The sequence below is a fragment of the Liolophura sinensis genome, chromosome 11 (assembly GCF_032854445.1).
Source record: "Liolophura sinensis isolate JHLJ2023 chromosome 11, CUHK_Ljap_v2, whole genome shotgun sequence".
NCBI classification, from domain to species: Eukaryota; Metazoa; Mollusca; class Polyplacophora; order Chitonida; family Chitonidae; genus Liolophura; species Liolophura sinensis.
In genome coordinates this window covers 27,394,376-27,408,508 of record NC_088305.1, presented here as the reverse complement: position 1 = coordinate 27,408,508, position 14,133 = coordinate 27,394,376, and the positions used below count along the sequence as shown (strand labels likewise).

The following is a 14,133-nucleotide window of genomic DNA, read 5'->3' as shown; positions in this document are numbered from 1 at the left end:
ACTTTGATTACAAGAAATCTGCTGGTTATGGCATATCGATGAAAAATATTAGGAATTTGCCCTTTACTAAAATATTGCATTACTTCTACAAATCTTCTACATATTCAGCGTAAAATTTCACAAGGATCTGAAATCTGAGGAAAGAAAACCATGTGTAAAATGTTACCTTTATATGGAATTCTAAGTTTTCGTCCATGCCGTAGATATAGTTAAAGATGTCATTGACGATGCGTGGAATAATGCCGTGCTTGGTGGGCTCCCCAATAACACCCTGTCACAACACAAAACACAAGTATTGGAAGAACACTGATCAGGTAATTCAAACCATTAGCTACATCACAGCAAGGGTGTGCTGGACCAAGGGGAAGCAGATTTAGTCTTAATATGAATTCATCTTGAGTTTCAATTTTTTTTTTGAAAAGTAAACATATGTGTTCATGTGTTCACTAGATGCATTAACTGCATGAGAAAAGAAAAAAGTGCATTCCTGTTACAATTACGAATGCACCTGCGAAAAAAACAGGGAAGAACAGGTGCCTCAATCATTGGATGAACTGCAGCATAAAGAGCTAACATGGCTAATGGCAGATATATTCAATAAGTTCAGAAAAACAACATTTAAACAGTAAAAACAATGTATTATCATCTGTAATCTTCAGAACAATATTAACCTTCATGTCAACTCCTATAATACGGAAATAATCACTGAATTTGTTAAAGTATATTAAGAATTACAACAAGTTTATGCAAATAATCGCATGACTAGTGAGACTTAGATGTATATAATACTACGCGGTATAACTGGTTCTACATGTATCTAAAACTACTCCAAACCCGAATGCAAACTTTAAATCTAAACAATTCAAAAACACCAAATGTGTAGAGATTAACGCATCCATAATATTCCGGTATTAAAGTCAATTTTACAAAGATTATCCATTTTTCTAACAATACTTGTGATAACATTATCAAATATGTTAAGTGATTTGATTGGTGGATGCCGTACCTCCATGGTATGGGTCTTCCCACTGGACGTCTGACCATAGGCAAATATAGTTCCATTGTATCCACTAAGTACATCTGAAAGTACAAGGAAATTATACAATGACAGGACTGAAGCAAGATGCCGTTTCATAAGAAAGCCTATATGAAAAACCCAGATCACAAACGTCAAGTGCCAAGGTCAACAAGGACACAGTTGTCTTAACACTCATACCAACATCATGCAGTGTTGCTTGCCATAGTACTTGCAATATGTACATGTAACTTGCATGTATCCCTAAAGGCCCTGGGGCCACTATCATAAAAATTTGTATGTCATATTTCTTGTAACTGTTTTCGTACAAGAAGTTGTCCGAGTTGTACTGCTGTAAGACAACGTCATTTGAGAGAAAAGTTATAAAAAGTTGATTTACCAAGTTTGAGAAGAAGGGCCCCTGGCAACAGTTGTTCAAAAGTGTATATAAGTTAAACAGGTCTAAATCTTAACACCAGCCTTATCCTAATACAAAGTAAATGACACTCTTGTAGTCTGGACTAAAATCCTAGGGCTTAACTCCTATATGTGATACACTTTTGAACAACTTTGCCCTGATTTCAAATGGATTAACCAATTTTCCTGCAGAAATACTGTAGGTAGATATACACCACTGTAATACATTCAGTATATATACTGTATATACATGTATGTGCACTTCATTCATTGTTCTTTTTTTGCTACATTCATTACAATGCTGTTGAGTCTATACCCAGCATCAGCATCACAAGTACTGACAAGCATTCTGGAAGCACTGTAAAAGCAATACATATCCCTTATCGGTTTGAGCCATCTGAATAGTATATGTACAGTACTGCTCAATCCTAACGATATGGCAGGGTTATGGGTCAGAACATCTGCCGAAGTAGGGCGTAATATCACAGGAAGATGTTCTCATCGTACGCGGATCATACAGCCAAGATGGGTGTACAATTTGCATCTGATCGGTGTAGGATGGGTGTACCATCTGTGTATGATGGGCAGAGAATGGGTGTACCATCCGCGTATGATGGGCGGAGGATAGGAGTACCATTCCCATCTGATCAGTGTAGGATGGGTGTACCATTCGCGTATGATGGGCGGAGGATAGGAGTACCATTCCCATCTGATCAGTGTAGGATGGGTGTACCATCCGCGTATGATGGGTGTACAATTTGCATCTGATCGGTGTAGGATGGGTGTACCATCTGCGTATGATGGGCAGAGAATGGGTGTACCATCCGCGTATGATGGGAGGAGGATGGGTGTACCATTCGCATCTGATGGGTGTAGGAAGGGTGTACCACCTGCATCTGATGGATGTAGGATTGCTGTACCATTCGCGTATGATGGGCGTAGGATCCGACAATCATCCACCTGTCTAAGCAACACTACATGTACCGGCTGATCACACAAGATTCGATCAGGATAGTGCCAATATCCGCATGTGCCGCCCATCATGGACGTATGATCCGCCCCACATCTGATCAAGATGCGAGTAGGACAGATGGATGATACGCGTAGAATATATCGTTAGGATCGGGCAGTACTGTACCTGTGTATCAAGGCCAATAACAGAACAAAAGTGGCCATGTACCAGATTCATTTTAAACTGTTTTGACAACAACAAAAATCTGGAGGACTGTCAAAGTTATAGTAATACTGGGAAAAGTGGCCAAAAGCAACATGTAGATCTGTAAAATGTCATGGTGAAACCTTGTAGCAATGTAGAAAGTTTCAAATCAATACAATGAACCATTCTGAAAAAATAAAAGTCGCGAAAACTGATTCATGACTGACTGACAAATATAGAGACCGACAAGGTGTAAACCTGTAGTCCTCAGAAGTTAATTACATGCAACCAGGGAACTGATGAAAATGGTAATTTTCAATTTTCGTTTTTTGACCATCACATGTATGCCACAGATTACCAAAATTTATCAGGCATCCATGAAAAACCTACAAAATACAGGTAAAAATGGAAAAAATACCTTCTGTCCAAAAATTTATTTATTGCTTTTCCCCAAAAATTAGGTGAAAAGCATGAGAAATACAGAATTTCTGGACTTATTGGTTCATGTTTTTCTCTCTTGATTAAGGACAAGGCCACAAATTTATAGATCTTACCCCGTATGCGAGTACATATATACTGTCACTTACCATGTTACATACAATCATCTACATGTATTTGATTTCACCCCTCCAGGCTCTCCGATGGCCACTACCATTACCTATGACTGGGGGAGTATTGGCACTGCACGTGATCTACATGTAGCTGCTGTATTAGTAATGCATGTATAGCTGTCTATTTTCTCCCCTCCATTATTAACATAGTCTGGCTGAGTCATCCAGTCAATATACCTCATCTTAATATTACAATACACCTTCATTACATGCACAATAGCTGTGAATGTCTACTCGCTTTTGCCCCGTTTATTAAGAACAAGACCATGACCAATCTAGATATTCTTCGCTATTTCTGTGAACGAAAACATAAGATGTGTGCATCGGATCCACATGTAAAAGTATGTAGGAGCTGGTACACACAGGTATGTACAAGCTAGTACATACAGGTATGTACTGCATGCAGATGTGTACATTACTCAGAGGCTTTATCCCAACACATTTCATTTCTTCACTCTCCTCACCACTCATATAAGAATGCTTGTATAAATACATATATCTCTTGAAATTACATGAAATTTATACACCATAAGTATTATTTGCAATTATTATTTACATTCAAAGATTCATTGAAGGACAAAATATGTGTATAACTACACAGAACATGTATGTTTAGAAAATGTACTCCACCTGCATGTACGTGTATCTTCGCAGATAGAAAATATACTTGTATAGAAGAGAGCAACCCTACCCAGAAAGAAAAAAGCCTTCATTCTGGTACTGCTGGTTTATCATCTTTGACCAATTTTGATGATTCAGCAATGAAGGTGTGGCTAAACCAAGCTGGTATGAGTGAGAACTGTACACATATGTGTTAATGTATTCTCTAGCATTACATCATGTATTTTTAGATTAGAATAAAATGCATCTACTGTTACTACAGTGCACATGGATGTACATCTCTATATATTTTATCTTATTTCTGGTTCTGTTCACATGGATGTACATGGATGTGCTGTATAAGTAGGAAATTAACAATAAAAGAAGTTTTTGCAATGAATGAAACTGATTTGTGCTTTACTATAAAACCTGGGAAACAATTTAATTTCATATTGCATGAAAGCTTTAATACAAGTACACATGTACTTCGAAAATCTACAATCATACCCTGCAAAACTTTATCATGTAACATGTGACAGTTGTCGGTTTGTGTGCCTCAGGCAGAGTGCAGACATGCATCATGGTGTCATATCCCTTAAAACAACAAGGCCAGGTACCTATGTACAAGTACAGGTAAACACTTTTAAACAAGGAAACATTCTTGAATTTTGCCAAATGACCTAAACTTTTGCCCAAAAAGTGCACTTTTAGAGGCAAATAGATGTCTAAAAATGTTATTTTTGGTGCTGAAAGTTAAATTTTAAGTAAGGTATATGTGTAATCATGCCTTCCAAACAAACATACAAATACCTGTACCTACTTGGACACGGGCAAGACTTTAGGTCATTTACAGTACTCATTCATGGGTACATCAACATTTATGTGTGCATCATTCAAGGTGAAAACCTATAAATGTAGCTTCATGTACAGAAAAACTACTGTGTAGCAGAACCTTCCCCCCCTGTTATGTATATTAGAAGAATTTCCCTGTGTCAGAAGGTCAGATAGAGGTAGGTTAAGCCATGCTGTTTACAATAGGCTGGTACAATTGCCTGCTGATGTCTGCCCATCCCCTGGACCATTGTTTAGTACATGTCACACCAGGCCTTGTGAGGAACAGGGGGATTAGGGCCTGGGGCTAGCACCAGGTGTGACAGACTGGACAGCTGATTTGTCTAGTGGCAAAATATGATAGGACAGTGATCAAAGGGGTCGCACTCTTGGTCTACAGCATGTGTTTGTTACATGTATTTTATTTTATTTTATTTATTTACTTGATTGGTGTTCTATGTTGTACTCAAGAATATTTCAACTGTACAGAGGCAGCCAGCATTATGGTTCATGAGAGGAAACCCAGGGGAAACCCACAACCATCCAAAGGTTGCTGACAGACCTTCCCACGCACATGTACATGATGCACGACTGGAGTGGATGCCTGCATGAGCTGGGCTTGAACTCACAACGACGCATTGGTGAGGCTCCTGGGTCATTGTACCCTATTGGCACTTACTATAACCACCTCAGCCACCAAGGGCCCTCGTACTCAGCCACCAAGGGCCCTCGTAGGTCATGTTGTTATATGTAAGTTCAGACTATTTCAAAAACTAAAGATCACATGTGGTATCTCATGTCATGCTTTCAACAGCCAATCAAATTTCACACTGGTTTCATGTGTCTGGCATCATATTAAGGAAATGTTTTGACTGTCAACTTCAGTAACTAAACTCCACAGTTTGTCAGCTGGATGTCTGATAACGCAGTGTGAGGTTTAGCAGGAGTCAGCAGGACTACATGTAGATGAGACAAAAGGAAATGTATGTATGTTCAACCACATGAAAGAGTTTATAGCCGTAAATAAGATATCTACCCCACCCATTACAGACTTGCGAATGAACGGATGAACGTGATGAATGGGGAATGGCTTAATGCGTTCACCTAGAGGTTATGTAACATCAGTTCTGGAAGAACGAGACTGGGTAGCCCCCTGTTGTCAGAAATATAAATGAATACGAAGACATTAAGAAAGTTATCATATCATGTATGGCCTAGGTTTATTTCTGTGAATCTGAATTCAGTAGACTAACAATGGGGTATCATAGAAAGTCTTCAATCCCTGAACTACATTTTTTACACTGTACACGTACAACACATGGGTTGTTTAGCATGCAGAAAACTGGGTGAGGCAAACCTTCCATCCCAGAATCCCAACATACGGTTAACATTATGCAGGCGTACCTGATAGTCATACATGATACTAGTCATCAGAATACAGTCTCTGTTAACCAGCAAGTAAGGTACCTTTCTGATATTAAAGTCAGATCAGAGTGTCAGCTTCAGTTGTTTGTGTCAGTACAGTGTACATGTACCTGGAATGGAGCCATACCATCGACATTGGTCTGTGTTATGTATACATACTAGAGGTATACGTGTTTATGATTATCAGATTAATGGCATTCATGACTAAGTCTGATGCAGCTGACCTCTTGTGTATCTTATGGAGTAGGGTGAAAGCGTTCTCTTAAATGTGAATTTGGCTGGTCATACATTGAGCAAGCTATCCGAACCTTACATAACCTTACATCCTTCATTGTAAATGTCAGCACATTAATAAAACAATGTACTATTCGGACAATAACCTAGTTGTTGGTATTTACATGCATACAGGTATACTGTAGCTTATGTACTGTACATCTGCCAGTCTACCATCACTTCCAACCAGTTTATAATGTATCAGATGTGTAGCCTGAAGTATTAGTTTCTCTCCCCTAACCTCAACTATAAACCTAAAGCCCTGTCAAATGTCATTATAAACATTAAAAAAAACAATATACTAATAAATAAATTAACATTAGGCTTCTGCCAATTCCTCAGCATTCATGCACATTTTTCACTGATCTGGTCACAATGCCTTCAGTCTCTCACCAGTTATAGTTTGTTTGAAGTCACCTGTAAACTGCATTACAGTATTTATTCATGAGATTTGAGGTTCAACAAAGTTACTTGCTGGTTACTTTGGTTGGTGATACAGAATCTGATACTGCTTTTCATCCTAAATTTCTGGACCAAAAAACATGCCATCTGATTCAATAAAGATTACATACAGTGAATGCAAGTAAATTTAGTGCAATACACCTGTCAGAAAATGATATTATTAGTTCAAAACACTAATATCTTCTTCGCACACATACCAAATACCAAAACAAGACCTTAGTGATAAAATAAATTCAGACAGAAGCTTGCCTCACTACAGACTGTGTGCATGCCTAATGCCTGTATGAAGCACACAAAATAGATGTGCATGTATATGACACTATCTTGTACAGCTGAACATTCCTGGCTTTAGTCTAGATCTGGCTTCTCATTATTGATCGACTATTTTGCCCTGACATGAACGTTACGAGGCAGGGCATCTGAACTGGGCTCGGCCGACTTGGCAATCTTCCGAGTAACCAGGGGCCCAAATAGAAACGTTATGTGTTCTGATGCAAGCGTTTCAAATTGATTGACTTCACGCAGCCTGATATCGCAGAATAGCATTTACAATGTACCCAATCTAGTGGACGGTTTGGAAGAAAAGCTTGTCATATATGGCACTATGTTTTATATGGTGAGCTATGTAGTGTTTAAGCATTGCAAAGTAACAGCCCATGGGTGCTAGCACAGAGTCTAGCACTGACAGATACAAGCACAGATACATGCACATGTAATAAGGATGATACCAGCTGGTCTACAGACTTGTATACATGCACAAAATCAAGCTGTTACATTAGCATGATTGGTTGTTGTTTTGAAAACCCCAGTACATTATTACAATTATGTGTACATATACAAGCATGTAAACAGATTTACATGTATCTGCAAGAATAACTATTTAAACATATACATGTAACAGACGTCACACATTTATTGATTTATTTACTTGACTGGTGTGTTATCCAAAATCCAGTATTTCCAGCATTACCGTGGGAGGAAACTGGACAGAACCGCAGGAAAACCCTACAGACCAGACTAGAGACAGAGCTGCGCTCACACAGACCACATTGGTGAGAGGCTCCTATGTCACTGATCTGAACTAGCATGGTAACCATTCAGCCACAGAGGCCCAGAGAAAGAAAAACTCTGAATTCAATGTCATATGTATATCGATGTGCATACTATGAATTTGGTACATGTATAATAATAAGAAAATAAAAAACACCAATTCCAGAAAAATTTATTACTTTTCGCCAGGTCTCCTGACAAACTTAGCAAAATGAGACATTCAAGCCATCAACATCTGTATTTGAACCCATAATCTCATCTACATATACATATAGATCAACATGGTCAACATGAGTATAGCATAAAACAGCAATCAAATAAATAAATAAACATGGTCAAAGGATAGAGATCCATACTGACAATGACAAATGTCTAGGCCATTTAACGAGTAAGAAGCTTTGATTGAAATCATTAATCTTGCTTGTTAGTTCTACATACAGAATAGCATCATGTGGCCACATTATAATTCCATGTTTCAGTTCTGTATGTGTCTGGTCAGAAATATGGTAATCTCTATGAACTAGCAACTTCCTCTCCACATGTCAAAAGTGGTCAGTTTTTGTCTTGAATCTCACCAAAACTAACACAATTAACACCCTCTAGTTTAGCGTAAATATTTGAAGTTTTTAAAAACAGCTTCAGACCCAATCAGAAAGAATGCCTCATCTGTTAAACATTTCTGACCAGGGGGATCAACCAACTGCTTATTATATACCATTGTTCCACCAACCTGTACTTGACCTTTTGCTCTTGTTTCAGAATAACCCAAATAATTTTCACAAAATATCAGCTTTGTTTGTGCATGTGTTATCATTTAGAATTTCTAATAAAGTTTTAAAAATTTACAATGCAGGTAGCATTCTAACTTTTTCAAACTTTAGATCACCAACACTATAAACAGCACATATACATCTATTTGATATTTGCTGAGAGGTCATTACTTGCGTTAAAACTTGTTGTAAAACACCGAAAATTTGATTGGATTTCTGCCAAAAACACCTCTGGTATAGCTTCTTTAATATTCGGTCAACAAACGAAGACTAGTCAGTCAAGGAAACCAAACTGATTTGATTAACTGAATTAATACAAGGTTTTCGCATTAATGTCATTTGGGTGATGTCCTGTCGTGCTGTAGTGTCATCACTTTATGGCAGAGTGAGGCAAATCAATGCACTTTAACACGTCAGTGTCTACAAAATAATTTACATGTACGTGATCCAAAACTGATGACTTACATGTAGTTTTATTTCCTGATATACTTACTGTACACAATCTGCAACGTGAGCCAGGAAATAAAATGTCATCTTTCGTGGATAATTTTCATACTTGTACATGTACCTATCCACAATAAAACTCCACTAATTTGCCCCACACTGACATGAGAACTTCAATGTCAGGCACAACTGGACCCCACCCTGATGCTGTAACATGAACTTACCTGCTACAATAGGTTTGGCTGCTATATTGTACACATACTCCTGGGTGACGGTTGGCTTGTACACCTTGTCAAATACAAACACCTTGCCCTAAAGAAAACACAGAATAATACAGACTATATTTAAAAGATTTCATTTTTGCATGACAGTTCAAAATATATTTATGCTTTATACATTTAGGCATGTATAAACTGTGCTGTGCTGTCACATAACAAGTGGTATAATACCTGTGTCAAGCCGAAATGTGTCTTAATTTTATTGGAAAAATACAAATGGACTTTACGTGTAAATGACAGGATGTGTTGGACAGCATCTGTTGAGAGATGTGTGTCAATACTGGTAGCTGAATGCTTACATACTTATTCTTAGTCTACTCAATGTAGTTGATCACCAATCCGGTCGATATGAGTTCAAGTCCAGCGCATGCTGGCTTCCACTCTGGCCATATGTGGGAAGGTCTGTCAGCAACCTGTGTATGGTCGTGGGTTTCCCCGGGGTTCTGCCCGGTTTCCTCCCACCATAATGCTGGCCGCAGGCTGCTAAACTTAGTTTACATGTCTCTGGCATCAGTGGACACTTGACAAATTTTTGGTCCCTGAACAGCAGGCACAATTGCTACATCTATATGCATTCTGGTCATTTCTGGTTTTCGGATGATGAGAAATAAGGCTCAACTTTCCCACATATTTCAATCAAACATGGGTAAGTGTTTTGAAGAACACTCAGAAAACAACCGCTCGGCAGTTAAAGAGTCCATGGAACTGTTTGCACATTTTGTACAGGATTTGCATGTATTCTGATTTATTCAAGACATGACACATATTATTTAAGCCACACTGCAGACTGAAGAGCCAAGACATTAAAGTTATTTATGCATAAACATGTTTCAATCAAACATCTGGTTTGCTGGTTCACCACACATGAGAGCTGTCAAAATATAAACAGCAAGCTGAAATTCTGCACGGCAGTAATCATGCGAGTGCACCTTGTGTGAAATAAAAATTTGAAACAACATGCATGTATGGTACAACATACCGTCTTTCGGCAAAGTGCTATGTTACTACAAATGATTGCATGTATTAAGCTCTGAATATTCACAAACAGTGACAACTACAAGTTAATTCGAAAGCATGGAGGAGAAAATCACATGAGAAACTATACCTACCCCGATGGAAATGGAATCTTCCGTAGGGAATTTCAGAATAAATTTGCTCCCTGCCTTCTCTTCAATCGCATTCAACGGCCGAACACGGCAAATTACTTTGATGTTGCATTCTGCCGGTGGTTCTGCTGTTGCAGCCATTTTAAAACTAGATATCAGTCGATTTCCTCAAATGTTTGGACAGCTTCTGTCAAAAATAAACCCGAGCAGCTTGCCTGTTGGTTACAACATGGCCGACCGGCAACAGCCGTGGTGACGTTTTGCCTGGAAAATAACTGGTTTCGGGCAGGATTTTCGTCGATTTAGTCACCTGAGCCCAAAACCGAAGTTTAACAGATCGATTTCATCGGCGATCAGAGACGAAAACCCCGTCAAAATATCAATTACACGTAAAATTCCGACACGACATCCATTGACATTATCTGTCTACTTCCATTTTGTGCTGTGAATGGTGGAGAAAATGACGTCACCTTGAGGCTCGAGATGGGGGTTTTCGCTATTCGAACAGAAAAGCAGATATTCACTTCTCTCAGTTGAATGTTTTTATATATGAAATGTTAAAAGATAATTTTGAAGAAAGAAAACAACAAGGAAAAATAAAAACAAGCAATTAGTAATCAAACCATTTTGGCATTTATATTGAATAAAATGTTGAATATTCACAGACGGGTCTGCGTATATAATTACGCAGACTGTACCTGCATTATTAATTGACTGGGTAAAATCAATATTTACCTGCATATGTTTTGCAAATATCATGATATGCATTCACACGTAGGCCTAGTCTGTTAATATCACCATATTACCAGATCATGACATAATAATTCGTCGTCCTCGACCCATATCTGAAATTACATTATAAGGCTACATTGGGGCATAGATAAGTATATAAACATTAATTGTTTAAATAATAATAACAATAATATATATATATATATATATATATATATTTAAAAAAAAGAAGAAGAAAAGCAAACAAGGCGGTGTCTTCATGCGTGCACCGGCCAGAGCCTGTGCATAAAGATTGAATGGTGTTTAAACTGAAGATGGTTGGTGTATGGGGTTGAGGGAGATGGGTGCACGGTGGGGTAGGGGTTGGTTGAGAGGTGGTGGAGGATGGGATGGGGTGGACGTGGTAACCCACTGGAAAGGTCTTATCAAGTATAGAAACCTCTGCTTGTGTTCACGCACGCAGTGAGTGTTAAATGCGCTTAATCCGATCAAATCTATTTGTGGATGTCAACTAGAGCAGCATGTGCTGCATTTAAATGCCTGACTGCCCATGCTTGCACACGTGATGTCTGTCTGTATCTGTGTGGATTGCATGGTGTAAATGAATGTAGCCAAATGTTATTTATATATGTTCTACGCAAGTATATACACTTATCGTGAATAAATACGTAAGTATATACACTTATCGTGAATAAATACGCAAATACGCAATATATACGCAAGTGTGTATACTTGCGTAGAACATATATAAATAACATTTGGCTACATTCATTTACATCGTGCAATCCACGTTCAATTATACATATATACAGGAAACCGAATGAACTGGACGGAGTTTGGAACAAATACGACGCTAAACAGAGCTACACAAGGAGAAGGTCAAGTTTGGAATTTATTGTCTCCGCGAACAAGCGGCGAAACGTGAGATCGCCATGTTCTAATCTCAAACTGCCTTTGAAACCTTAATACAAAAAATGCCAAACGCCAAAATTCACTGAAAATTGGCTGATGGAAATATTTGAGGACGAAGAAAAGTCAAAAATCGTATTGCAAAAGAAAAAGGTATGGCTTGAAAACATTCCTTCCATTGAAGATATATATACATTTATCACCACTATACCCAATCCCAGAGCGACACTCCAAACCACCGAGCCTGGGTCCGACAAGATTCCTCCTACCACACGCCTTCCAACGTCTCAAGGTGAACAGTGGATGAAGCCTGCGCTGATGTGGTAAAAACTCAGCCCAATAAAAAAAAACACGAAAAAACCCCCAAAAAACAGAAAGATTATAGGGATGTTCCGTCAGTCTCAAAGGCGGGAATATGACCCGAAGCAAACAGAGAAACCCGCAACAACCCAGTCGTCATCCAAATTACTCACCCAGAACCCATTTTTCACACGACGGCGAGAGGAGAAGAGAAACCAACCCATACACAGGCATCCAGTGGAAACAATAGGAGAGATACCATCATCGACAGACCCAAAGATAATAAACTCATCTTCAGTGACTCTTTCTGAAAATGAAGTAAAATTAATCAGCAAAGGCCTCAAATTTACTGATACTCCTAATGGAAATCCCACTGAGTTGAAGAGTGATATTTCGCCAAAGGAAGCTTCGCCGACAGGAATAGTTTTGTAATGTTGAAAATGATTACATTTCATAAGTGATAGGAAGGGTACTTTCAGTCCCCCAAGAGGCCGAAACAATCAATTAGACACATTTATACACTTAATTAATCATATTCCTAAAGGTACCAACAAAAGCAAGCAGGTAAGAAGCAATCTTAACAAGAAAGAATGGTGAGCTCATAAACATATGCGGGACAGAACGTACGTAATTATAAAGGTAGCCGACAAACGCTCTTTCAAAAGCAAAATTTCAGATATCTTTCAAGATGAAATTACATACAAACAAATTTTGGGAAACCATGACAAAAAGACTTGAAGACCGATAGAACAACTTGTTGAAACACATGGCAAAAATCTTAGCAGATCTGAGAAAGACTTTCAAACAAAATTTGAATATAAAAGTAGTCAAATTTATGGACTGCCTATATAAGGTAAACAAATGACCGGAAATTACAGAAGCCGGAGAAGTATTTCTGCTCCTAATCCATGCATCAAGTCTTACATTTAGAACTTAGTCTTACATTTAGACCTTAGTCTTACATTTAGACCTTTGTCTTAAATTTACACCTTAGTCTTACATTTGGACCTTAGTCTTACATTTAAACCTTAGTCTTACATTTAGACCTTAGTCTTACATTTCTTACATTTAGACCTTAGTCTTACATTTAGACCTTAGTCTTAGATTTAAACCTTAGTCTTACATTTAGAACTTAGTCTTACATTTCTTACATTGAGACCTTAGTCTTACATTTAAACCTTAGTCTTACATTTGGACCTTAGTCTTACATTTAGGCCTATTATTGCTGTCCCAGCTATTTATTAATTATGCACTTTCTTACGTTAGAGAAAGTTTTTCTTCTTCTGCTTTAACATACTGGTTATCACTCTACCCGATCCCAGTGACAGTGAACGCTTCTCTTCTGACTTTACTCTTTCCGGTGCTAGAATTTTTTTTTATATCTACACTAGGAACTGCATGCTATGAGAAGCAAGTTTGCCCTTACCTATATGCTAAATTGGCGTTGGGCTATTTAGAAACCAAATTATATAAAAATTGTCAGCAATATTTCAGTGTTCCAACTTCAGATTCTGTGAAACAGTCATTAAAACGGTATTCACGTGACTGATTCATCCTTTGGAACAGTAAACTTGCATGGAGATTTAAAATCCTTTCACCAAGTGTTAAATGATCTTGATGACGCTACACAGTCTACCATGGCAACTAGTGAACCATGAATTGCCTTTTTTGACATCCTACTAGAAAGAGGAGATGATAAAATAATAACTGACATATAATACAAACCAACAGATACCAAACAGTAAATATCATCG

The 14,133-nt window shown here is 38.1% G+C and overlaps 1 protein-coding gene across 1 annotated transcript in view; it reads right to left on the bottom strand.

The window, feature by feature from the left end:
• LOC135477583 (kinesin heavy chain-like) overlaps positions 1-10,872 on the bottom strand; it is a 36,609-nt gene extending 25,737 nt beyond the window's left edge. Inside the window, exons 1-4 of the mRNA XM_064757739.1 lie at positions 10,442-10,872; positions 9,279-9,366; positions 1,007-1,080; positions 167-271 (exon numbers count right to left, since the gene is read on the bottom strand). Of these exons, the coding sequence (XP_064613809.1) occupies positions 167-271; positions 1,007-1,080; positions 9,279-9,366; positions 10,442-10,579 (405 nt within the window). The 5' untranslated portion in view covers positions 10,580-10,872. The remainder of the gene's footprint in view (positions 1-166; positions 272-1,006; positions 1,081-9,278; positions 9,367-10,441) is intronic.
• Positions 10,873-14,133: the final 3,261 nt, after the last annotated feature.